This window comes from Perognathus longimembris, chromosome 1 (genome assembly GCF_023159225.1).
Source record: "Perognathus longimembris pacificus isolate PPM17 chromosome 1, ASM2315922v1, whole genome shotgun sequence".
NCBI lineage: Eukaryota > Metazoa > Chordata > Mammalia > Rodentia > Heteromyidae > Perognathus > Perognathus longimembris.
In genome coordinates this window covers 162,719,845-162,745,404 of record NC_063161.1, presented here as the reverse complement: position 1 = coordinate 162,745,404, position 25,560 = coordinate 162,719,845, and the positions used below count along the sequence as shown (strand labels likewise).

General features: G+C 42.7%; 1 protein-coding gene across 13 annotated transcripts in view; it reads right to left on the bottom strand.

The window, feature by feature from the left end:
- The window catches only part of Ehmt1 (euchromatic histone lysine methyltransferase 1), a 142,232-nt gene that overhangs the window by 100,101 nt on the left and 16,571 nt on the right, over window positions 1-25,560 (bottom strand). For 8 of the 13 annotated variants that reach the window (XM_048347100.1, XM_048347156.1, XM_048347147.1 and 5 more), the window contains one exon: window positions 6,725-6,791. In XM_048347100.1, coding sequence (XP_048203057.1) covers window positions 6,725-6,791 — 67 coding nt within the window. Of the gene's footprint in view, window positions 1-6,724; window positions 6,792-13,465; window positions 13,515-24,176; window positions 24,198-24,233; window positions 24,264-25,560 lie in introns of those variants that run through there. The other 5 variants (XM_048347121.1, XM_048347137.1, XM_048347129.1 and 2 more) reach the window with 5 other exon arrangements.

Below are 25,560 nucleotides of genomic sequence, written 5' to 3'. Positions count from 1 at the left end.
TATATTGGAAAGCTGAATGAATAAGTATTTCTAATTGTAATTCTTGCATTAAGGAAAAATTCAAAGGTCTTCATGCCATGCAGTAACTGGGACTGAAGAAAAAAAAAAAAGCTCTTTTGAAACAAGCAGCCTGTAGGCAAAGGGCGGCACCTAGTTTCAGAATGCCTGTGAGCTTCAGTTTTTCCGACGCAGATAAAAGCTAAAATGTTGTGTTAAGTGTTAAAAAGGCTTTGGAAATCAAGAATACATTTCTAGATAAGAAATTTGGAAGTAAAATTGTCCTAAATAATTATTGCAAAGTGAGAAAAGGAGAATTATGGCTACCAAAATGTTTAATTGCCATTCCAGCTTCTTTGTAGGTTTTTTGTAACCATTTCCAGCAGGCCCACAGAGAAGCACAGGTGATTCCTACAAGTTTGTCAAGATCTAATACTGACCCTTAATAAGTTCCAGGTAAGAGAGCATGCTTAAAAACTACTTCTGTGTGGACCACCTTGTTGCTTCTAATTTGAGTAAAGTGGCCCCTTATAAGACTCACTGATCTGAATCTGCGGTTCGAAGCCAGCCGGGGCAAAGAAAGGTCCCTGGGAGAGACTTGTCTCTAATCAGCCAGCAGAGTGCTGGGAATGGAGTTGTGTGGAGCTCAAAGTGGTTGGGTGCTAGTCTTGAGCTGGAGAGCTGGGGGACAGCGCTCAGGCCCTGAGTCCAAGTCCAGTGGAAAGTCACTCCTCCTGGGACAAAAGTGATAGAACATCCAGAGGCAGTAAGCCACTGCTTGGATGGCAGAGATGGTGTCAGATCCTAGAGTCACTCCTGTTTGGCCTTTCAAAAGTTAATCAAAGGGGCTGGGGATATGGCCTAGTGGCAAGAGAGCTTGCCTCATATACATGAGGCCCTGGGTTCAATTCCCCAGCACCACATATACAGAAAACGGCCAGAAGTGGCGCTGTGGCTCAAGTGGCAGAGTGCTAGCCTTGAGCAAAAGGAAGCCAGGGACAGTGCTCAGGCCCTGAGTCCAAGGCCCAGGACTGGCCAAAAAAAAAAAAAAAAAAGTTAATCAAAGCTGGGAAGTCCTAGAAGAATAGTTCATAAGCATGCCTTTCCAATGCCCATGTCTGTCTACTGGGCAGAAACTTGCCAGTCATCTGTGATAGTAGTTAGTACGGGTAAGTTTGTCAAATGAGAGGATAGATTAAAATCTCACCCCCCGCATTTACTTAAAGCTTTGACTGGCAGTGAGAATTTTAAGCTGATACATCTGTTTAGGAAAGAAAGCTTGTAGACCTGAGATTGTGTCCTTATTGAGATCTGTTAAAGGCCTGCAAAGGTAATTTTTTTAGGTCATCAGAGATCAGTTCCCCAGCCAGTCAGGAAAAAGCTTTTACAAATTAGAATGTTAAAAGGCACAAATTTGTAAACCTGAAGTCACCTATCTGGGCTTCATATTAAGAGAGGGCAAGCGTTGGCTGTCAGATGCACATAAAGAGACTGTGCTGAAAATCCCTGTGCCTAAATCAGCCAGACAAGTCAGAGTTCCTGGGAAGAGACTTTAGTAGATCCAGGGCCACGAGCTTTGCCTCCTGTGCCCCAGTATTCCCAAGAAGACTTGGAGTGGATAAAGAAAATTCCCATGGCCCACAAAACCCCTGGACAGAGAAGGAAACAATGACTAGTGGAAAACTTGTGAAGGGAAACTTATCCTGCCACAAGGGCTGGGTAAGGGGATCCTTAAGAGAATCCACTGAGTTTCTCACATGGGAACTCGAAAAATGCAGGACTTGCTCCGACACTCCAAAGTGAAAATTAGACAAGGAGATCAACTTATTGAAGATATTGTTAAAAATTCTCTCTCTCTCTCTCTCTCTCTCTCTCTCTCTCTCTCTCTCTCTCTCTCTCTCTCTCTCTCTCTCTCTCTCTCTTTTGCTCAAGTTGACCTGGACTGGGAATGTGGCTTAGCGAAACAGTGCTTGCCTAGCATGCATGAAGCCCTGGGTTCGAGTCCTTAGTACCACATAAAGAAAAACAGCCAGAAGTGGCACTGTAGCTCAAGTGGTAGAGTGCTAGCCTTGAGTAAAAGAGCAGGGACAGTGCCTAGACCCTGAGTTCAAGCCCTAGGACTGGCAAAAAGAAAAAAAAAAAAAAGACTAGTTGACCTAATTATGAAAGATGAGACTGTCATGACAGCTTCAAAATCGAAATTGAAAGATTACTAAAAGCTCAAAGATGACAGGGAGGCAGGGTACAAGTAGGACAACTTAGATGGATGACACAGACTTGGAGTATAAATTAAACAACGAAGGCTTGGTTAGTAAAAGTATGAAATTTGTTAATTCTTATAAAACTACATGAACTTCCATAAAGATGATATATTCTATAACATGCTCATAACATTTATTTATTTATTTATTTATTTATTTATTTATTTATTTATTTATTTATTTATTTATTTATTTATTTGCTGGCTGGCTAGCTAGCTGTGCTGGGACTTAAACTAAGGGCCTGGGCACTATTCCCTGAGTGTTTTTGCTCAAGGCTAACACTCTATCACTATGCCTTAGCCCATTTCTGTCTTTTTGGTGGTTAACTGGAGATAAGAACCAGATTTTAAACCAGGCTCACACCTACAATCCTAGCTACTTAGAAGGCTGAAATCTAAGGATCATGGTTTGAAGCCAACCCAGGCAAGTAAGTCTGTGAGACTCTTTATCTCTAATTAACCACCAGAAAACCTGATATACAGCTGTGGTCCAAAGTGGTAGAGCACTAGCCTTGAGGGCAAAGGCATGGGGGCGGGCTGGGAATGTGGTTTAGTGTTAAGAGTGCTTGCTTAGCATGCATGATAAAGCCCTGGGTTTGACTCCTCAGTACCACATAAACAGAAAAAGATGGAAGTGGCACTGTGGCTCAAGTGGTAGAGTGCTAGCCTTGAGCTCAAGAGCTCAGGGACAGCACCCAGGCCCAGAGTTCAAGGCCCACAACCGAAAATCAATCAATCAGTAAGATACTTACACTTTCCTGCCCAGTCTAGCCAGGGCTGATCCTCAGATCTCAGCCTCCTGAACAGTTATGATTATGTATGAGGTAGCTATGTGTTTATAGCTTTTTTTGGGGGGGGGGCAGTCCTGGAGCTTGAACTCGGGGCCTGGGCACTGTCCCTGAGCTTATTTTGCTCAAGTTTAGTAGTACTCTACCATTTGAACCACATTCCCAGCCCTGCGTGTTTATAACTTTAAACATATGCTCTATGAGCCTGTAACAAAAATTGTTATTCTCAGTCAGGTGCCTGTGGCTCATGCCTATAATCCTATCCATTTAAGGAGGCTGAAATTCAGAAGATCAATGTTGGAAGCCAGCCTGGACAGAAAAGTTTATGAAACGTCATCTCCAAAATGACCAGCAAAGGTTGGGCTGGAAGTGTGGTTCAAATGGTAGAGAGCTAGCCCAGCAAGTAAATGAGCAACTTCAAGGTCTTGAGTTCAAACCTCAGTAGATAGCTCTAAATAAATAAATAATTTTTTAAAAACCTATACAAAGAAAATGCAGGCATAAATCTTTGTGACCTTTTACTAATAGTTTCTTACGTACTAAACCAAAAGCATTAAAAAAAAATCAAAAGGTGAAAAAGATAACTGGAATTCATCAAAATTAAATTATTTTTGATGTTTAAATGGACATTTGTGCTTCAAAGGGCAGCACCAAAAAAATAGGTCTTGGGAATGGGATGTAGCTCAGTGACAAAGCACTTGCCTAGCAAGTGCAACATCCTGGGTTCGATCCCCAATACCAAAAAAAGAAAAGAAAAAAAAATAGGTCTTAACATAGCCTCCTTTTTCTTCTTAAAAGTTCTCTGTGTACTGTCTTCTTTAGGCCCAGCTTTCAATAAACCTGTTTCCATCCACCAAGAAAAAAAGAGGAAGGAGGGTGGGGGGAGGGACAGGGACAAGGACAGGAAGTAGGGGAGGAAGGGAGGGGGAGAGAGGAGGAGAGGAGAGAGAGAATACAAAAATCAGGCCAGGCATTGATGGCTCAAGCCTATAATCCTAGCTACACAGGAGGCTGAGATCTGAATATAGGGGTTTGAAGGCAGCCAGGGTAAGAAAATTCATGACTTTTTTTTCTTTTTGTGGGTCATAGGTCTTGAACTCAGGGCCTGGGCTCGGTCCATAAGAGCTTTTGCTTGAAGCTAGTGCTCTACCACTTTGAGCCACAGCTTTACTTCCAGTTTTCTGGTAATTAATTGGAGATAAGAGTCTCATAGGGGCTGGGGATATAGCCTAGTGGCAAGAGTGCCTGCCTCGGATACACGAGGCCCTAGGTTCGATTCCCCAGCACCACATATACAGAAAACGGCCAGAAGCGGCGCTGTGGCTCAAGTGGCGGAGTGCTAGCCTTGAGCGGGAAGAAGCCAGGGACAGTGCTCAGGCCCTGAGTCCAAGGCCCAGGACTGGCCAAAAAAAAAAAAAAAAGAGTCTCATAGACTTTCCTGCTCAGGCTGGATCTGAACCATGATCATCAGATCTCAGGTTCCGGAGTCGACAAGATTATAGATGGGAACCAGCGGTGCATGCTCTGTGAGACTTTTATCTCCAATTAACTACAAAAGCCAGAAATAGTGCTATGGTTCAAAGTAGTAGAGCACTAACCTTGAGCACAAAAGCTCAAGACAGTGCCCAAGGTGCTGAGTTCAAACCCCAAGACCAACAAAAATAATCAGGTGAGAAGGCACAGAATGGGAGAAAATACTGCAAGTTCCATACCTGGTAACTTACACTTTTTTTTTCTTATTGGTCATGGGGCTTTAACTCTGGGCCTGGGCGCTATCCCTGAGTTCTTTAGCTTAAAGCTAGTGCTCTACCACTTGAGCCACAGCGCCACTTACAGTTTTCTGGTGGTTAATTGAAGGTAAGAGTCTCATGGACTTTCCTGCCAGGGGCTGGCTTTGAACCATGATCCTCAGATCTCAACCTCCGGGAGTAGCCAGGACTACAGGCGTGAGCCACCAGTAGGCAGCTTACACTTACATTTTTAAAGACCAAATTCTGAGAATTCAACAATAAAAATCAATCATCCAATTTAAAAAGAGGATTAGGTAGACATTTTTCCAAAGGAGACATACAAGTGGCGAATAAACACATAAAATGATGCTCAACATCATTAGCCATCAGGCAAATGAAAACCAAAACCACTAAGAGATATCACCTCATATCCACTGAGTTACTGTAATCTGTAAAAACAAGTAACAGATACTTAAACTGCTGGTAGAAATACAGGACAGTGCAGCCACTGTGAAAGGAGCCTGGGACTCCTAAGGATTCCAGTCTTGGTTCAGAGGTCATAAGTGAGGAAGGAAAAGGCACCAGGTAGAGTGAGAGGTTATAAAGACAATCTCGTACATACCTCTGGCACCTTATATCATACGTACAACTTCTACCAAAAAGGCTTCAAGAGGGGTACCCAGGTAAAGGGGAATGGTAAATGGAAATGGTAAAAGCCAAGGGAACAAAACAGTTGCCAGGCTCAGAGCTGGCAACAGAGGGAGCATGGTCAACATTGTGCATCAGGAGCAAGAAGTCAAGGAACTAGTGTGCTAGCTGAGGTCCAAACAGGCTTACACAGAGACTGCTCTGGGTAAGGGCACAATGTAGACAATTGCCATAGCCTGTCTAGTGAAAGACCTGATTCGGAGCCTTCCACAGGTCCAGAGTCTGAACTACTCCTATAGCCACATGCCTTGAAGGGTTGTCAGAAATACAGACCTCCAAAGTCTCCTGACTAGCTCCCACATATGGTGGCCACATGGACACAGAGTATAGACACTTGGTATATGCTCTGAAGGCACGTCTTAAAATATGCCTGAATCATGCAATGTCAGGCATTCCCCCCAACCTCTTACAAAATAGCTCTTCAGTCTCTCCTTATATTGTACCTCTATAGATATCCCTTTTCAACATCCCTCCCTCTGGCCTCTAGTTCACTTTCTCCAGAATGACATATGAATGAAAGGAGTCAAACAGTATGTGGCCTTTGGAGTCTGGCTTTCTTTTCTTGCCAAAGGCACACCTAAAATGTCATGGGCGTTGCTGGCTCACACCTGTAATCCTGGCTACTCAGGAGGCTGAGATCTGAGGATCACTGTTTGAAGCCAGCCTGGACAGGAAGGTCCATGAGACTCTTAGCTCCAATTAACCACCAAAAAGCCAGAAGTAGACCTGAGGCTGAAGTGGCAGAGCTCTAGCCTTAAGCAGAAAAGCTCAGGGTCAGTGCCCACACCCTGAGTTCAAGACCCAGGACCAAAACACATGAAAAAATATCATCCATGTCATTGTATGAACCATGCTATTTGTCTACCATCCCACCAGGTACATGTATTTCAATTTATCTAGTATGTTATCAGACAAGGCTTGAGTAGGTTCCAGTTTTCAGTGATGTAAGTAAAGATTCTATAAACATTCATATAATCACTCATTTTTTTTATTTTTGAAGGAGTACTTTAAGATTAAGATATGCAGGGTTTTGCTTTTCATACTCAATTTTTTTCCCTTCTCTAGCAGATGTTTTGTGTAAGTGTGTATGTATACGCATGTCTATCTGTTTAGGAATGCAAATGGTTAGAAATTATACTATAACCCTAAGTAGAGCCTAGGGAAAGTCAAAAGCCTGTGACAGATAACAAAAAGTAGGCATAGAAAAGTTACCTTTCTTGTCTAAGTAAACTGACCCTTACCTTCTCTTAGCAGCTCTGTTTTCATGCAACACTCTTGCTTAGTCTCCCCCTTGGCCGGAAATGCCTGCTAGGAAAAAAATTAAAAAGTCAACAACTGGGTACATAAGAAACAGACTTGTCTAAAATCAGTGACAAACCTCACCACCTAATACCTGTCCAGTAATCCACCAGAGAACAGTACCTAGTGAGGAATGGAAGGTGATGAAGTCCAGAGAGAAAAGAAGTTTCGGATAGGGATTGAGAATCAAGTTCATTGGTGAGATAGCTGGAGAACAAACAAAATATTAGGTAGGTGTAGGAATAAACAACACTGCAACTCAGGAGATATAATAAAGAATCATTATAGAGATTACATAATGCTCACATCTTCAAAGAAGAGACAGAGAAGATGGCCCAGAATTAATCCCTGGGAAATACTCATACTTAGAGGTGTATGACCTAAAAAAGGAAACCAAGAGGGCTAGTGAGTAAGGGGAAAGTTAGAAACTATGCTATCCCAAAGGCTGCTTAGAAGCAAAACAGAACAAGGTCATAGAACTTTTTGATTCAGCAGCACAGAAATTACTGGGGACCTGGCCCTATGACCCATCAATACAGCTCTTGGGCATTTATCAAAAAAACTTATTAGCTGTCCTAGAGAATTGCTCACTCACTGAAATGGTGATGTGTGATCCTGCTGTTCCCTGAAGGCAGCACACTGTGGTCTTTTTGAAAAATGCCCAGTTAACGGCTCCAAGAAGGCATGATTATCAGATAGTTCATAACATTTAATAACAAATCTACAAGCATAAGCTCAAAAGCAGCCACTTTATTTCTTCACCTAGTAAAAGCCTAAACTTTGTATAGCATATTAAGACAAACTGAATCCATGTTTTGTCAGCAAATTAATAATATAACAGCAGTAATAGTTCTCAGCATTCATTAAGTGATCTGTCAGGGTTTGGAGATGTGGCTCAGTTGGTAGAGTGCTAGCCAATTAACAAAAGTGCCAGGTAACTAAGTTCAAGTACCAGTCTCAGACCAAAAACTGAGGGGAGGGAGGAGAGAGGAGGGGGTCTGTCTCTACAAGTCTTTACAGCTTACTGGAAACTAAAGTAAAGCCAGAAAAAGACATGCCATCTGCCTAACCAGCCCCACACAGTCCTCCCGAGGAACTATGTGGATCAACCACAACACAGAGGGAGAAGAAAAGTAACTTCATTCCAGGGCTCTTCTGCTCATTAATGCCCTCAACCTCACTATAAGCCTGCTGTGTCTTGCTCTGTGTGAACAGAGACACAACTACGCAAACAACTTGGAAGGAACATCTCTCAAAGTAACCACTATGACCTAGAAAGTAATGCACATCTCAGCAATAACATTTAAAACACACACACACACACACACACACACACACACACACCCTTACATATAAAGCTAAAAGTAAAATCATTAGTTACCAGAAATTTAAACTGCTTCCAAAAAGTCTTCACAGTTGTGTGAGGGGTCAACTAGTCTAGCCTATTTCAAAAAGCAGGTAGGAGGAGGCCCCTCCAGACAAGCATGACACATGCACTAGGAGTGGCTGCTCTATAGCCCACAGGGACCAACTTGGTTGCATAGGTCACAAATTCTACATTTCACAAAGCCAAGTCCAAGGTCTACTCTGGTGTCTGGTGCTGTAGCTAGGTAGGGCTTTCCAGAAAGTGGAAGAACTTGAGCCAGACACTTGTGGCTCACGTCTATAATCCTAGCTACTCAGGAGGCTGAGATCTGTGCGTCATGGTTTGAAGTCATCCTAGACAGAAAAGTCCAAGAGATTCTATCTCCAAATAATTAGCAAAAAATCTAGGTTAAAGGTGTGGCTCAAATGGTAAAGTACAAGTCATGAATGAAAAAGCCAAGTAAGAGTTGAGCCTTGAGTGCTGCCCACAAAAAAGAGGGGGTCAGGGGAAGGGAAGACGGGAACCAATGGCTCATGCATACAATCCTAGCTATTCAAAAGGCTGAGATCTAAGTCTAAGAATCTCAGTTCAAAGCCAGCCCAGGCAGGAAAGTCCATAAGACTCATCTCCAATTAACCATCAAAAAGTAGAGCTGTGACTCAAATGGTAAAGCACTAGCCTGGGACAAAAAAGCTCAGAGATAGTATCAAGGCCCTGAAGGACTGCACAGACAAGCCTGGACAAAGCCACTGCCACTGGACTGGGAATGTAGCTTAGTTGTAGAGTATGCCTAGCATGCATGAAGCCCTGGATCCAATTCCTCAGGACCACATAAACAGAAAAGGCCAGAAGGGGCACTGTGGCTCAAGTGGGAGAGTGCTAGTCTTCTCAAGGAAGCTCAAAGACAGTGCCCAGGCAAAAAAAAAAAAAAAAAAAAAAAGGAAAGCTCAGTACCCAGGCCCTGAGCTCAAGACCTACAAAGGACCAAAAAAGAAAGGAAGAGAGGGAGGGAGGGAGGGAGGGAGGGAGGGAGGGAGGGAGGGAGGGAGGGAGGGAGGGAGGGAGGGAGGGAGAGGAGGAAAGAGGAAGGAGGGAGGGAGGGAGGGAGGGAGGGAGGGAGGGAGGGAGGGAGGGAGGGAGGAAGGAAGGAAGGAAGGAAGGAAGGAAGGAAGGAAGGAAGGAAGGAAGGAAGGAAGGAAGGAAGGAAAAAAGCCACTGCCACAATCCCTCTTTGAGTCCTAGGACCTAGCAAGCTGGGCCCTCCATCTCTAGAAGCCATGCCATCTCAGAGATGATTCCCTTCCTTCTATCCAGAAAGCACCCATAAATCACTTCCACATTTACTACTGAAGAGAAGGCTAGTATAAATACAGAGGAAGCCAACTATTAACTGCTGCAAATGTCCTAAGTTTGAGAAGTCAAGGACAGTTCAAAAAAAATAAGAAGTAAAATTACTCACTAGGAGAGCAAGAGAACATGGTTGAATAACTCATATTTGAGGGACAGAGGGAAGAAGGGTCAAATGAAGAAATCATTCCTGAATGGAACTTACAGTTTTGCACTTGGGCCTCAAATTATTTCTATCCTGCCATTAGCTTTCACTAATTACCTTGTAAGGATGTCCCCAGGGTAGCAAGTGCAGATATAAAGAAAGGAAACCTTCCAAACTCTTTAAACTTGTCCTCAGGATTTTACAGTTAAGCCTGACCTCAGCTTTTCACAATAATAGTCTTTTCCCCACACATACTGCATGGCCAGCTAAGGTTCCTTTAACCAGAAAGCATCCCTCCCTACCTGAGGGTAGAATCTGGGTTATAATCTATAAAAGAAAACCACCAAATTCTGGTATTGGCTCCTGTCTGCTTTAGGAAAGCTAGAAGAGGCAACTTCCTCCTTGGGAACAAGAAAGAATGAGATACAAATAGTTCTCAAAAGAGGGATTTTCAGCCCAGCAGCCTTAGAGATGTAGACAAATATCTGCTTACCCCTAATCTCAAGCATTTTCACATACCAGCTTTACAAGCTAATTACCAAAGCGGGCGGAGAGAAAAAGAATGAATCCTTTCAATATCTGAGATTCTCTCTTTTGTCTTTTCTACCCCCCTTGGCAGAAAAAAAAAAGTTTGTTCCTAAATTTGGAAGATACAATTAATATCCAAAGTAGCCCCGGAAATCAGAGTTAAGAGATTTCAAAATATCAGAACAGAGTCCCTTTCCATCTGCTGTTTAACCCTTAACTGGGCCTCTATGCAAAGAAAGACATCAAGGCTTTCTATCCTTGCTGCCTTTACCTTGGGCTTGCAGCCAGTACATTTTTCCAAGAGGGACTAAGATATATCCCACCATGTTTCCCCTACCAATGTGATGTTGGTACTCCTCCACCTAAAGTGGGGTCTATGTTCCCTCCTCTTTAAACCAAGAGGACCTTATAACTGCTGAGACTCAGAGAGTGGCTTTATGACACCTCTAGCTGAACCATGGCATTGGTGGCTCATTTAGTGCTGCCTGCCCACCACATGTGTAAAGCCTGAGTCCCATGAGATGCTGCAAGTGCTCCAGTCAACAGTACAAACACACACCAACAATACTACTACCACCATACCATCGCCATCACTATCACTATCACTACCACTACTACTACCACCACTACTACCACCACCGCCACCAAAACTACCACCCCATGCCTGTCTAATGATTACATTGCTTCAGCCACTGGGCCACAGAGTAGGATATTACATAGCAACTATAATTCTGCCCTCCTTTACCTACCCAATATCAATGCCTATCAGACGTAAGAGAAAAACTGCAGAATGCTTAAGAGTTTGGGGTGGCACATAGCTCTCAACAGAGATCAGCTATTTTTTTTTTTTTTGCTTGTTTTGTGTTTTGCCAGTCCTGGGGCTTGAACTCAGGGCCTGAGCACTGTACCTGACTTCTTTTTGCTCAAGGCTAGCACTCTACCACTTGAGCCACAGCACCACATCTGGCTCTTTCTATATATGTGGTGCTGAGGAATCGAACCCAGGGCTTCATGTACACAAGGGAAGAACTTTACCACTAGGCCATATTCCCAGCCTGAGATCAGCTATTTTTACTCAATATATTACTCATAACCTGACTTGTGGAACTGAAACCCCTCTGTACAACTAGAAAGTAAATATTTTTAGTACTGCCTATGTGCCAACAGAAACAAACCTCTTCTTTCTATTCATACCCCAAACTAATCTGCTCAAAAATAAGTCTAGCTGGAGACCTGGCTCAAGTGATAAAAACCTGCCTAACGGGGCTGGGAGTATAGCCTAGTGGCGAGAGTGCTTGCCTCATATTCATGAAGCCCTGGGTTCAATTCCCCAGCACCCACATATATAGAAAATGGCCGGAAGTGGCGCTACGGCTCAAGTGGCACAGCGCTAGCCTTGAGCAAAAAGCCCCCCCTCCCCCAAAAAATCTCTGGAGTCTAGCCCATTTTGCCACTCTCCCAATGAATACAATAACTAAATGTCTCTTCTTTCTAACATCCCCATTTTCCTTTTATTTCCTTTTTATTTATTTTGAGAGGGTATTCCATCATGTTGCTTACATTGGTCCCCAACTTCTGAATTCAAGCATTCCTCCTGTTCCAATCGTTCAAGTGCTAGGACACAAGTACACACCCCTGTACCCACTTATTTGTTTCCTGTGTGTGTGTGTGTGTGTGTGTCCATCCTGGGGCTTATATCAGGGCCAGGGGACTGTCCCTAAGCTCAAGACTAGTGCTCTACCACTTATGTCACAACTCCAATTCTGCCAGCTAATTGAAAATAAGTCTCAAGAACTTTTCTTCCCAGGCTGGCTTTGAACCTCAATCCTCAGATCTCAGCCTCTTGATTAGTTAGGATTAAAGGAATGAGCCACTGGCACCCAACTCTATTTAACTCTTTTAAAACCCTGTAATTTCTATGTTAAAAAGCTGTTGGATCTCTGTTCTCTAAAGGGTACAGTCCAAAGCCCCAAGTAGCTAAACCAAGGGGTGATCCTGCCAATTCCAATGGTGAAGTCAATCTCCTCTATGCATATCCATCTTGGACCCTCAGATTTCTGATCTTTCTTAAGCACTCCATGCCTCTATACATACCATGCCCCATTTTTTTTTTCTGATTAGGCACCTTTGCCCTGCCAGTTTGCCTTATTCCCTCATCAATCAGCTCTCTTGAACCCCTAAAATCAGTCCAGACTCCACTATTGGTCCCTTGTGCCTCACAAAGGAGGACACAATATATTGAGGCTTGGACCCAAAACTAGACAATGTCTGGGATTCACTCATTGCTCCCTATACTACACGTTAATGTTATACTGCAGGTCAACATGCAAGACAAAAAGTCAATCCCCATACACGAAAAATAGTTCTGTCCAAAGAAGTATTCTCTAACTTCTTACGATTTTAAGAAAAACTGTCTAAACTCGAAAGAAAAGGTTGATTGGGAAAATAATCATTTTATTTAGCTATGTATGTGTGTATAAATGTATATACAAGTATATATAACACTAGAAATAATGAAAGGCATATTCTATTTTTCTTTCCAAGTGCTAAATTGGGTTTCTTCTCTGACGATATCCTGACACCTTGAGAAAATATAAGCTGGTGTTTTTCATGAGTCTCATTTTCTACCATTCCCAAATTCTTCCAAACCAGCCTTCTCATTAATTAGCTCTACTTGGCACTTCAATAGAATCAGTAATTTCTTGTGAATTTTTAGTAAACTGCACTCCATTCATATTTTAGAAAAAGAGAATAATTTTTAAAGCTCCAGAATTTAAGGAGAGCCAGGAAATACAGCTTGTCGTCCAAATGGAGAAGTCAGGATGACCCAGACTAAAGGAAAACTAGTCTATGTGAGCATAATACAACAACAGTACAACGAACCCACTCAGCCCTGAGCACAATGCAACACACCCATCCAGGACAACTATAGATGTTTTGGTGGGGAAATTAAACTCTCAGGTACCTTTGGTAGGAATGGAAAATTTGTACCATTATTAAGGAAAATAGTATAGCAAATCCTCACAACAATAAAAATAGAATACCTAGCACCCATGGCTCAAACCTGTAATCCTAGCTACTCAAGAGGCTAAGATCTGAGGGCTGTGGTTCTAGGCTAGCCAGTCTGTCAGACTCTTATCTCCAATTATTCATGAAAAAGCCAGAAGTGGAATTGTGGCTCAGTGGTAGAGCCACTAGCCTTGAGCAAGAAAATATAGGGATGACATCCAGACCCTGAGTTCAAGCCCCAGGACCAGCACAAAAAGAAAAAAGAAAAAAATAGTATTACCAACCAACCCACTGGACCTTTAGTGACCCATAGGACTGCCTGGATTCTGTGCCCATGGGTTGACAGTACTAGAGTGGATGGCACAGTGGAAGGAATTGAAAAAAAGAAAATTAGTATATGATCCAAAACAGACCAGGAAGAAATTTTTTATACTGATGTTCAAAGCAGCCGTATTCCGAATAGTCAAAATAGAAGTAATCATCTACAGACAAATGAACCACCAAATATGATAAATTCATAAAATGGAATAGTTCTTCTTAAAAAAGGAAGGAAGTTTGTAAAATGCTACAACATGGACAAATACTATAAATTCATTTAAATTAAATCCATTAGAGGAGCCAAATTCACAGAGACAAAAAACAGAATGGTAATTTCAAAGGGCCAGTAAGTGATTAATGGGGACAGATAGAAAGATGAAATCTTTATAGAAATGGTTGGTGGTGCTGGTGGCTCACACCTATAATACTAGTTACTCAGGAGGCTGAAATATGAGAATGGCAGTTCAAAGCCAGCCCCTGGAGAAAAGTCCCCATGACACTCTTACCTCCAATTTACCACTCAAAAACTGTAAGTGGTGCTGTGGCTCAAAGTGGCAGAGTGCTAGCCTTGAGCAAAAGAGTGCAAGACAGTTTCCCAACCCAAAGTTCAAGCCCCATGACAGACGGAAGGAAGGAAGGAAGGAAGGAAGGAAGGAAGGAAGGAAGGAAGGAAGGAAGGAAGGAAGGAAGGAAGGAAAGGCAAGGCAAGGAGGGAGGGAGGGAGGGAGTGGAGGGGAGGGGGAAGGGAGAGAGGGGAAGGAAGGGGGAAGGTGGAAGAGGGAAGGGTTGGTGGTGATGGCTGCACGATGTGAATATGCTTTAAATGGTATATTCTACATCATTTTTAAGTGTGCACATTCTTTTCTTCTTTTTTTGTTTTGCCAGTCCTGGGGCTTGAACTCAGGTCCTGAGCACTGTCCCTGAGCTTCTTTCTGCCCAAGGCTAGCACTCTACCACTTGAGCCATAGCGCCACTTCCGGCCTTTTCTATATATGTGGTGCTGAGGCATTGGACCCAGGGCTCCATGTACACAAGGCAAGCACTCTGCCACCAGACCATATTCCCAGCCCTAAGTGTGCACATTGGCCATAACCCAGCATCTCCACTTGGTATACATTTGAAAAGACCCTGCAGCAGCACTACTGTAGCAGCAAGACAAACATATAACAAATATCAAAAACAGTCCTTCCACTCACAGCATATAATTATTATGTAATGGTTCATGATGTAGATCACTATGCATTAGCAAGGAACTTTAAAGAAATTCTGGATAAATTCACAAGCAAACCCTTAATTCTTTCAGAATCTTCTTGACAACCCCAGCAAACCAGCTGTGCACACTGGCAGATACTGCTTCTTACAAGCTGTGCACACCAGCAACCACTGCATCTCCAAAGCAGCTGTGCACATCGGCACCCACTGCTTCTCAACAGCTGTGCACACCAGCACCCACTGCTTCTTACCATCACTGCCCCTTGGTCCCATGCCTTTCACATATTCTCGGCTCCCTATATACCTTCAAACTCAACACAGCAGCTATAGCAATCCATTAAAATCTCTCAGATTCTGAACCATTCCTCTGATTAAAACACTGTCATCACTTCCCATCTTGCTGTTGTTTCCTTCTTTTTGTTTATTTATTTATTGGTTGGTTGGTTGGGTTTTTTTGGCCAGTCCTGGGCCTTGAACTCAGGGCCAGAGCACTATCCCTGGCTTCTTTTTGCTCAAGGCTAGCACTCTACCACTTGAGCCACAGCGCCACTTCTGGCTGTTTTCTATATATGTGGTGCTGAGGAATTGACCCCAGGGCTTCATGTATACGAGGCAAGCACTCTAGCCACTAGGCCATATTCCCAGCCCCATCACTTCCCATCTTGAATAAAAGCAAACTCTTTCTAAGAACCAGCAAAGCCCCACCTTTTGTACTTGGTTTTTTTTTCCACTAATGACATTCTGGGAGTCAGTGGCTCACATCTATAATATACTCAGGAGGCTGAGATCTGAGGATCGCAGTTCAAAGCCAGTCTGAGGAGCTTAATTAAGGCCACGAGAGGGGCTGGGAATATGGCCTAGTGGCAAGAGTGCTTGGCTTGTATACATGCCCTGGGTTCAATTCCCCAGCACCACATATACAGAAAAAGTCCAGAAGTGGCGCTGTGGCTCAAGTGGCAGAGTGCTAGCCTTGAGAAAAAAAAAAAAAAAGCCAGGGACAGTGCTCAGGCCCTGAGTCCAAGCCCCAGGACTGGGGGAAAAAAAAAAAAATAGAATCCAGGCAGGTGCCTGGGTGAGGCAATTCTTAATCTCCCTACTTGGAGGAAGCAAAGATGAAGACTCATCCCCACAAGCAGAGACCACAGGACTCAGTACAGATGAGGACATTAAAGCATGGAGCGGACATGTTGTCATTAGTGAGTGGAAGAGCCAGGACTAAGGTCCAGGACAGGATGACTCAAGTCTGTCTCTAGACTGACTAGACTTCTCTAGACTGTAAGCAATGCCTTCAACAATTGCCTCAGCTCTGTTTTCTTAGTTAAAGTCCTTCTCCTAATGAAGATTCAAGAAGTAGAGTTGACAAGAATAGAACTGATTAAAGCCACGTCTCCAAGTTTCCTGACTTTCATGGATGTGGCTGTAAAATTCTCCCAAGACCAGTGGGAGTGGCTAAATCTTGCTTAGAGGAGTTTGTAAAGGAAAGTGAGGTTAGAACTGTAGCAAGCTGGTTTCAGTAGGTCTTTGTATTTCTAAAGGAGATGATGGGATCTCCTTGTTGCACAAGACAATCAGCCAGGTACCAAGGGCTCATGCCTGTAATTCTATGTACCCAGGAGCCTAAGAGTAGGATCACAGTTCAAAGCCAGCCAAGGCAGAAAAGTTCATGACTCTTATCTCCAATTAACTACCAAAAAGCCACAAGTGGAGCTGTGGCTTAAGAGACAGAATGCTCAGGGAAAGCACACAGGCTGTAAATTCAAGTCCTAGGACCAACACACACACACACACACACACACACACAATCTCTCTCTCTCTCTCTCTCTCTCTCTCTCTCTCTCTCTCTCTCTCTCTCTCTCTCTCTCTCTCTCTAACAGAGCCCTGGGTGGTTTAAAAGGAAAGATGTCAAGAGGCCTGTTCTCAGACATGGCATATATGTGGGTGACTAAGTAATTATCTCTAAACCAGGACATTTATGAGGAAAAAAAAATCAATCTAGGCATTATCAGTAGAACTTACAATCTATGACCTTGAATGTTCCACACTGGAAGAAACTTAGAAATGTGAAGACTTGTTTGAGAAAATGCCATTTAGTCAGAAAACATATTTTAGGCAAGAGACAGCCACATAGATACACTTGAGAGGAAAAAAAACAAAAACCTTTCTATCAAATCTAATACACATTTTCATCTGAATACATTATCTTATATAAGACATATTTCTCATGGAAGAGAAAACATAATTTGATACAGATAAGAAAACACAGCCCAGGGGCTGGGAATATGACCTAGTGGCAAGAGTGCTTGCCTCATATACATGAAGCCCTGGGTTCGATTCCCCAGCACCATATATATAGAAAACGGCCAGAAGTGGCGCTGTGGCTCAAGTGGCAGAGTGTTAGCCTGGAGCAATGAGAAGCCAGGGACAGTGCTCAGGCCCTGAGCTCAAGGCCCAGGACTGGCACACACACACACACAAAAAAAAAAAAAAAAAACAAGAAAACACTGGTGGCTCATGCCTGTAATCCTAGCTACTTAGAAAACTGAGATCTGAGAACCATGATTTAAGGCAATACCAAGAAAGGAAGTCCATAAGACTCTAATCTCCAATAAACTATTCAGGAAAAGCCAGAAGTGGCACTGTGGTTCAAGTGGTAGAATGCTAGCTTTGAGCACAAAAGCTCAGGGACAGTTCCCAGGTCCCAAGTTGAACCTCTAGGACTGACACAACAAAAAAATAAAAATAAAAATATCATTTAAAACACACACACACACACACACACACACACACACACACACACACCCGCAAGACTATGGAGAAAAGTAACTTCTAAAATGTAATGAATATGCCAGGCACCAAGGCTGAGATCTAAGGATCAAGGTTCAAAACCAGCCTGAGCTGGAAAGTCCCTAAAACTCTTATCTGCAATTAACCACCAGGAAAACGGGAAGTGGTGCTGTTGCTCAAATGGTAGAACACTAGCCTTGAGCAAAAAAAACTCAGGGACATTGCCCAGGCCCTGAGTTCCAAAAAAAAAAAAAAGTAAGGAGTGTGAGAAAACATTCAGCAAAATATCAACCCTTACTCTTCATACCAAAGGATTCTTACTGGAGAGAAATCCTATGAATATATTTAATGTGGGAAGGTTTTCAGCTAACATATCTACCTTGCTTAATATCAGAGAACTGCTTTGAACATGCTGAGTGAGGGAAGACCATCAGTCAGAATGCTCATCTTGTTCAACAACACTAAATATACTAAACGTATACACTAAAGAAAAACCTTATGAGTGCAGTAAATACCAGTGTAACCATGTAGTAAGGTTTTCATCCAATTTGTACACTTTGGTCCACATCAGAGGATCCACACTGGAGAACAACCCTGTGAATGTGTGGAATGTAAAAAGGCCTTCAGTGACTGTCTAGTCCTAGCTCATCTTCATAAGATTCACACTGGGAGGCTGGGAATGTGGCTTAGTGGTAGAATGCTTGTCTAGCATGCATGAAGCCCTGGGTTCCATTTCTCAGTACCACATAAACAGAAAAGGCCAGAAGTAGTGCTGTGGCTCAAGTAGTAGAGTGCTAGCCTTGAGCAAAAGAAGCTCAGGGATAGTGTCCAGGCCCTGAGTTCGAGCCCCAGGGCTGACAAAAAAAAAAGATTCACAATAGGAAAGATCTTACATTGACTGTGGGAAAGCTTCAGGCAGAATCTTTCACTTATACAGCATCAGTAACATAATACAGGAAAGAAATCCTGTGGTTATACTGATACAGAGGACTAGTTTAGCAGAACAGAGAGAGACCTTCCAAATGTAACGTGTACGGGAAGCTTTTAGCCATGGTTCATCTCCAATTAAACATCAGAAAACTTGTACAGAAGAGAAATGTTATAAATATAATATCTATGAGAAGTGTTTGGCCACTATAGCTCACTTTTCTTTTTCTTTCTTTTTTTGGTGTTGTTTCTGGGCCTTGAACTCAGTCAGGGCCCTGAGCTTCTTTTGCTCAAGATAGCCTACCTCTTTTCTTTTCTTTTTTTTTTTTTTTGGGGGGGGGGGAGGGAGGCCAGTCCTGGGGCTTGACCTCAGCGCCTGGGAACTGTACCTAAGCTTTTTTTTTGCTCAAGTCTAGCACCCTACCACTTGAGCCACAGCGCTCAAGAGGTTGGGTGCTAGCCTTGAGGGGGGAAGGGGAGCTTAGGGATCAGCACCCAAATCTCAGGACCAGCAAAAATGGGGGGGGGGGGGGAATAGGGAGAGGAAGGCAAGCAAAGGAGAAAAGGAGCTGAGAGCATGACTCAAGTGGCAGACTATCTTCTCAGTAAGTATAAGGATCTGAGTTCAAAGGGTTATTCCACCATAAATAAGAATGCAATTGTGTCACTTGCAGGGAAATGGATGGAACTCCAGACTACCATGAAAGGTGGACTGCAGAAGCAAGACCACATCAAAGAGAGTCCCTATGCCTCTTCTGAAGTCCTGTTTTGGCTAAAGCTGATTTATACTGATTTCTCCCGTGCGAAAGACAGGCTAGCACGCCACTATAGCATTCCACCTAGAATTCAGTAAGAAGAATAGGCACCAGCATAAATTTTATAACAGCATTTAAACCTAGCACTGGGCTGATGTTCACCATAACACTATGAATGACTCAATCTGAAAAGTACAGAAGAAAATTTTAAGTAGAGAAAATATTTATAACAGCATTAAAACCTAGCACCGGGCTGATGTTCACCATAACTCTCTGAACAACTCAATCTGAAAAGTACAGAAGTAAATTTCAAATAGAGAAAATATTACTTCTTGGAAATCATAAGTTTTCTGTCAAAACCAATAAACTGGGGCTAGGGCTCAATGGCTCAAATGATATAGAGTGTCTGTCTAGGAAGTACAAGATCAAAATCAAACCCCAGTACTGTAAAAAATAAAAGATAATAAACAGTTGAAGGGGAGAGGGAGAGTCTACTTGAAATTTTAAACTTTTAAATTTATAAAATATTTAGTCAATCTCAGCCTGATATGTAGGTCAGTGACAGAGTATGTGTAAGGGAGGAAAATAAAAATTGAGCATAGTGGTACATGCTACAATCCCAGAACTTAGGAGGTAGAGACAGAAGAAACAAAACTGTGAGGCTGCCTAGGCTACTTAGCAAGACTCAGACCAATATGGGCTAACAAAGAAAAAATAAGTCAATTGGGTATGGTGATGTACACCTGTAATTCCAACTACACGGGAGGTAGGAAGATCTAAATCCAAGGCTAAACAAAGGCAAAAGGCTGAGACTCTTATCTGAAAAACAAAAGCCAAAAGATCTGGGCTGTGGCTCAAATGGTAGAGCACCTTCCCTGAAGCGCAAAGCCCTGAGTTCAAACATCAATACTGTCAAAAGAAAAATAATTGCAGAGATAAAGTTAGTCAAATATTACAGGGATGAACAGAATACAAATACACAGCCCAGTGGCTGTAGGGGTATCTTGGAAACCTGCATGCAAGGCTGTACACAATGGGAAAGTGAAGGTGGCACAGAAGGCATGTAGGAGAAGGACCTATGAAGATGTCAGGATATGAGTTGATTACCTTGGATGAGCAAGAAATACCAGATTAAAGGATGATCTTTAATTTCTAAAGAGAAAAATATCTCATTTTCTTCTCTTGCTACTGAGTAATTACAGATGTAAAAGTAGTTTTATGCTGATTTATATCAATAATATACTAACTTACAGATCTTAGGAACTATACATATAAGCCAAAATAATTTGTAAGGTGTATAACACAGATACTAAAAATTTTAAGCCTAGTACCTAAAGCTGAGTACAACTCTTAGGATTCTAATTTCAGTGAGGTGTGTTAGTTATACATATGAACAAAAGCACTAAAAATGTGCATGTTATTAGCTGAAAAGACAAATGTTTACATGTCTCCTGAGGGATAATTCTCCAGGCAGCATTGAACCATGCAGTTCTCATCTCTGCAGTTCTCAAGAGTTACTGCAGAATGCACTGGAAGTACAACACTGAAATTAGAAGAATCTACCCAGATCAGCCAGGCTCTGTTCCTGCTCCACCTAGAGCTGAGTTCCCTACAACCCTTTATTCAAACAAATCTGGCTGCACTAGGGTATGAGGTCCAGGGTGATTTTCTTTGTTGGGTCCTCCAGATGTAATACAATGTGCAATACTTGAAGATGATATTCCACCCACCTTGGGCAGCTCTTCTGAGCCTTGGGGGAACTAGCTCACCATGAACCCTAGAGTCTACTGCCCATCAATAAGCAATAGATCAGTGGGTCAGTTAGCTTTGCTTTAAAACTGAAGCATCTGAAGTAACAGCCTTATAATGAGGTTTACTCAGCTCAATTTTGAAGGTATAGAGCCCACCAACAAATCCCTTCAAGGGCATACCCAAGTGACCTTAAGGACCTTTTGCTAGGCCCAATCTCTTAAAAATCCAATGTCACTGGGAACCAGTGGCTCATGCCTATATTCCAAGCTACTCAAAAGGCCAAGGTCCATGTTTCAAGACTAGCCTGGGTTTAAAAAAAAAAAAAAAAAGGCCCATGAAACTCCGTTTCTAAAGTGACCAGCAAAAAGCCAATCTGAAGATGTGGCTCAAGTGGTAGAAAGCAAATGCACACAATCAAGCAAGCCAAAAAAGCACAAGGCCCTGAGTTTAAATTCTGATACCAGCTTTTTTAAAAAGTTCATTACCACCACACTTTACATATTGAGCTTGGGGAGACATGAACATTCAAACTACAGCAACCTGTTTTGTGTGACTTGTGTGACTACTCTAGCTCACCAGACGTGCACAAATGATGAAACTGGTAAAGCCCAAGATACACTGGGCAAAGGTATTTGAATTATTCTCTGCAAGTGAGCAATGAACAGTGAACTTGCTTCACAATTCCCACAGCACATTCTGCACAAGTGCAATGTCTTAACCTTTATCATCTGACATGATTGCTGAGAACACCCAATGAAGAATATCATAGTAAAAAAGGGGGGGAGGGGAGGAGGTACCATTGAAAAGCACTGCTTGAAGCCAGGCGCTGGTGGCTCATGCCTGTAATCCTAGCTACTCAGAAGACTGAGATCTGAAAATCACAGTTCAAAGACAGCTTGGGCAGGAAAGTCTTTGAGACTCATCTCCAATAAACTATTCAGAAAAAGCCAGAAGTGGCACTATGGCTCCAGTGGTAGAACGCAAGCCTTTAGAACAAAGAGGCTCAAGGACAGTACCTAGGCCCTGAGTTCAAGCAGCAAGCCAGACCAAAAAAAAAAGAAAAAGAAAAGAAAACACTGCTTAGGTTCAAACTGCAGTACCACTTTTTTTTTTTTTTAAGGATCATGGTTCAAAGCCAACTCAGGCTTTTTTTTTTTTTTTTTTTTTGGCGGGGGGTGAGGAGGGGGGGAGAAGAGATCCAGTCCTGGGGCTTGAACTCAGGGCCTGGGCACTGTTTATGTGGTACTGAAGAATTGAACCCAGGGTTCATGCTAGGCAAGCACTTTGTATGTCCAGGCTGGCCTCAAACCTTGATTCCCAACATCTCCACCTTCCAGATAGCTAGGATAACAGACTTAAAGCCACCACATATATCCAGCTAATATACAATTTTTAATCTAATAAAACCTCCTGCAACAGTATTTTTTTAAACACGGTGCGTGAGTGCTACATTGTATGGTTATGGAACAAGCCTTATCACTCATGCTTGCTGGCTATCATGAACCCATCCATGTGGGTCACCCAACTTCAAGAATCCTAAGCTTTGCCCCCTCCTGGGAGCCCTTAACTTCCAATCACCAAGTACATGCCTCCTGCATTTCCTCTTTTTTTTTTTTTTCTTTTTTTTTTTCTTTTTTTGGCCAGTCCTGGGGCTTAGACTCAGGGCCTGAGCATTGTCCCTGTTTTTGCTCAAGGCTAGCACTCTGCCACTTGAACCACAGCGCCACTTCTGGCCATTTTCTGTATATGTGGTGCTGGGGAATTGAACCGAGGACTTCATGTATATGAGGCAAGCACTCTTGCCACTAGACCATATCCCCAGCCCCTCCTTCATTTCTTTTTTCAGTACCAGCATTTGAATTCAGTGTTCAAGCATGTTCACCTGGCCCTCTTATACTTGAGCCGTACTTCTACCCTAGTTTTTGCTGGTAATTTTTGGAACTGAAGTCTTTCAGACTTTTCTGCCCAGGCTAACTTCTCTGAGTCTCAGCCTCCTGAGCAGCTAGAATTACAGGTATGAGACACTGATGGCCACCTTGATTTTAAAAAAAATCCCACTGCCAACTTATTTTAAGCAATGTTATCCCTGAAGCCAGTGTGAAAGATTCTTTCAACTTCTTCTTCTAAGCCTGTATCTGTTCTTTTCAGCCTAGCATATATTCTGCAACTAAAATTATCTTTCTAAAATTGTGACCTTACTACAATCTTCTTCAAAAATTCAGTGGCCTGCCAAGTGTAGTGATATGCCTGTAATCTCTGCATTTAAAAGGCTCAGCTAGGAGTACTGGTATTAACTGGACCCTTGCACTTACTAAGCTGGCACTCTACCCCTTGAGTCATGTGCCCAAACAAAAGAACACTAAAATGATTAAATATACAACAGGCTTCTATACAGAGGTAGGTAAGGGATGCAATAACAGTAAGATTGCAAAAATGTGGCATACTGTGATGGTTAATTTTAGGGCCAATTTGACTGGACTTAGGATACCTAGAGAACTAGAAAAGCTTTTTTTCCCCCCTGAGGAAATTGGACATTGAGTTTTATACTAAATAGGGAAGACATGACTTCAATGAAGACAGCAACTTCTAGTTCTTTTTTATTTTGATACCAGGTCATCTGTTTGGTCAGTTGGCTTGGGGGGGGGGGGTTGTGGGGCTGGGTGTTGTCCTTGAGATTTTTTGTTCAAGGTTACATAGAGCTCTACCACTTGAGCCACCACTCCACTTCTGGCTTTTTTTGGCAGTTAATTAGAGATATGAGTCTAACTTTATTGCCCAGGCTGGCTTCCTACTGTGATACTCAGATCTTAGCTTCTCAAGTAGCTGGGATTACATGTGTAAACTACCAGCAACCAGATTTCTTTTCTTTTTAATCTTTAAGTAGTTGTCACAGGAGCTTCAGTTCAACGTGTCAATTTATGAGTACAAGCATCTAGGTGGCATTTTTAGCACAGTAAAATGCTGGCAACCTCAACCTCAGACAGAGCCTTCCTAAAGCTAGGGCTTGTTCTGAACTCAGCAGTCTTCAGCCAATGGACAAGCAGGAATTTTATTTCTTCCTTGAAGAGACCTCATAGCACCAGCATCAGTCTGGAGGAAGGACAGACCACTGCCCAGCAGGGTCCTAGCATCTCTTCAGGCCAGAGCTCAATACTAGCTCCAACAGGGCTCACAACCATGGCTACCTCCTCCCATGGCACTTCTCACCTCTTCTGAAGGACCAGAAAGATGCTTAGAAGAAAGATACTAACATTCCTTTCCCCATAACAGAAGCGAAGCTTGACAAGCCTACTTGAAACACTACAGACACAAATGTGGCAGTGGAGGACTGGGAGACTTCAAGCTCTTAAGAGGAATTGACCACAATTGGCTCTGTTCACCATACAGCATCCAAGCACTAGCAAAGAAGTAACAAAAACTCTGTGGTCAGAATCCCTTTATACAAGGTCCAATAAATAGCCAAAATGAGCTTCAACCCCATGTTTTTCCCCTAGCCTCCCAAGTACTGGGATTACAGACAGTCATTCACCTAGACAGGCTTCATAGTAACTTTTTAATCACTCTGCATGGGATGAGACCATACTAACCCAGAAGAAGTCAGGATTCTTTGCTGAGCACTGTAGCTTAAACTGTCCAAAAAGAAAAAGAAGGGAAGGGGGGAGGAGGTTGACAGTCCACATAATAAAATTAGTCTCTCATTTCCTAGGGAATCTCCAAACCAAGTCAAGTGGAGTTACTGGAACAAGGCCACCATCTTGTGGCTAAGAGAGTAAATGCAGCCTTGAGGAAAAAAAAAACAAAACCTATAGGATAGTACCAAGGCCCTGAGTTCAAGCCCTAGGACTGGCACAAAAGGAGAGAAAAGAGGAAGAGGAAGGAGAAGAGGAAGAAGGAGAGGAGAAGGAAACATTACATTACAACATGCATGAACCTTGCTGGTAAACAGTACCTTTGTCAGGCACTGGTGGTTTTCCTAGCTACTCTGGAGGCTGAGATCTGAGGATCACTGTTCAAAGAGAACCAGGACAGGAAGGTTTGTGAGACTCTTATCTCGAATTAATCACAGAAAAAGACAAAAGTGGTGTTGTGGCTCAAGTGATAGAGCCCTAACTTTGAGCAAAAGGAGCTCAGGGACAGCACCCAGGCCCCGAGTTCGAGGCTGAGAATTCAAGTCCCAGGACTGGCAAAAAAATAAATGAAATAAATTTAGTGAAAAGCCAGTCGCAGAAGATCAGATCACATGATTCACATTTCATGTCCAGAACACGCAGGTGTAAAGGGAAAAATTAGTGCCTGTCAGGAGTTGAAGGAAGGAGGCACAGAGATTAAGTGCTAATGGAACCATATATATCTGAGAGATGATTAAAATTTCCTGAATTTTTTGTGCACTGTTCATTAATACATCCAAGTTTCTGAACTAGTAGTGCTGGTAGCCAATAGGTAATTAAAATGTGATAGATGGATGGGTAAGGAATAGATGAACAGAGAGTGGAAGATGAAGAAGAAAAAAAGGAGGGAAACAGGGCAATGATGGCTCATACTTGTAATCCTAGCTACTCAGGAAAGAGTATGAGATCTGAGGATTGCAACTCAAAGCCAGTCCAGGCAAGAAAGTCCAAGAGACTCTTATCTCCA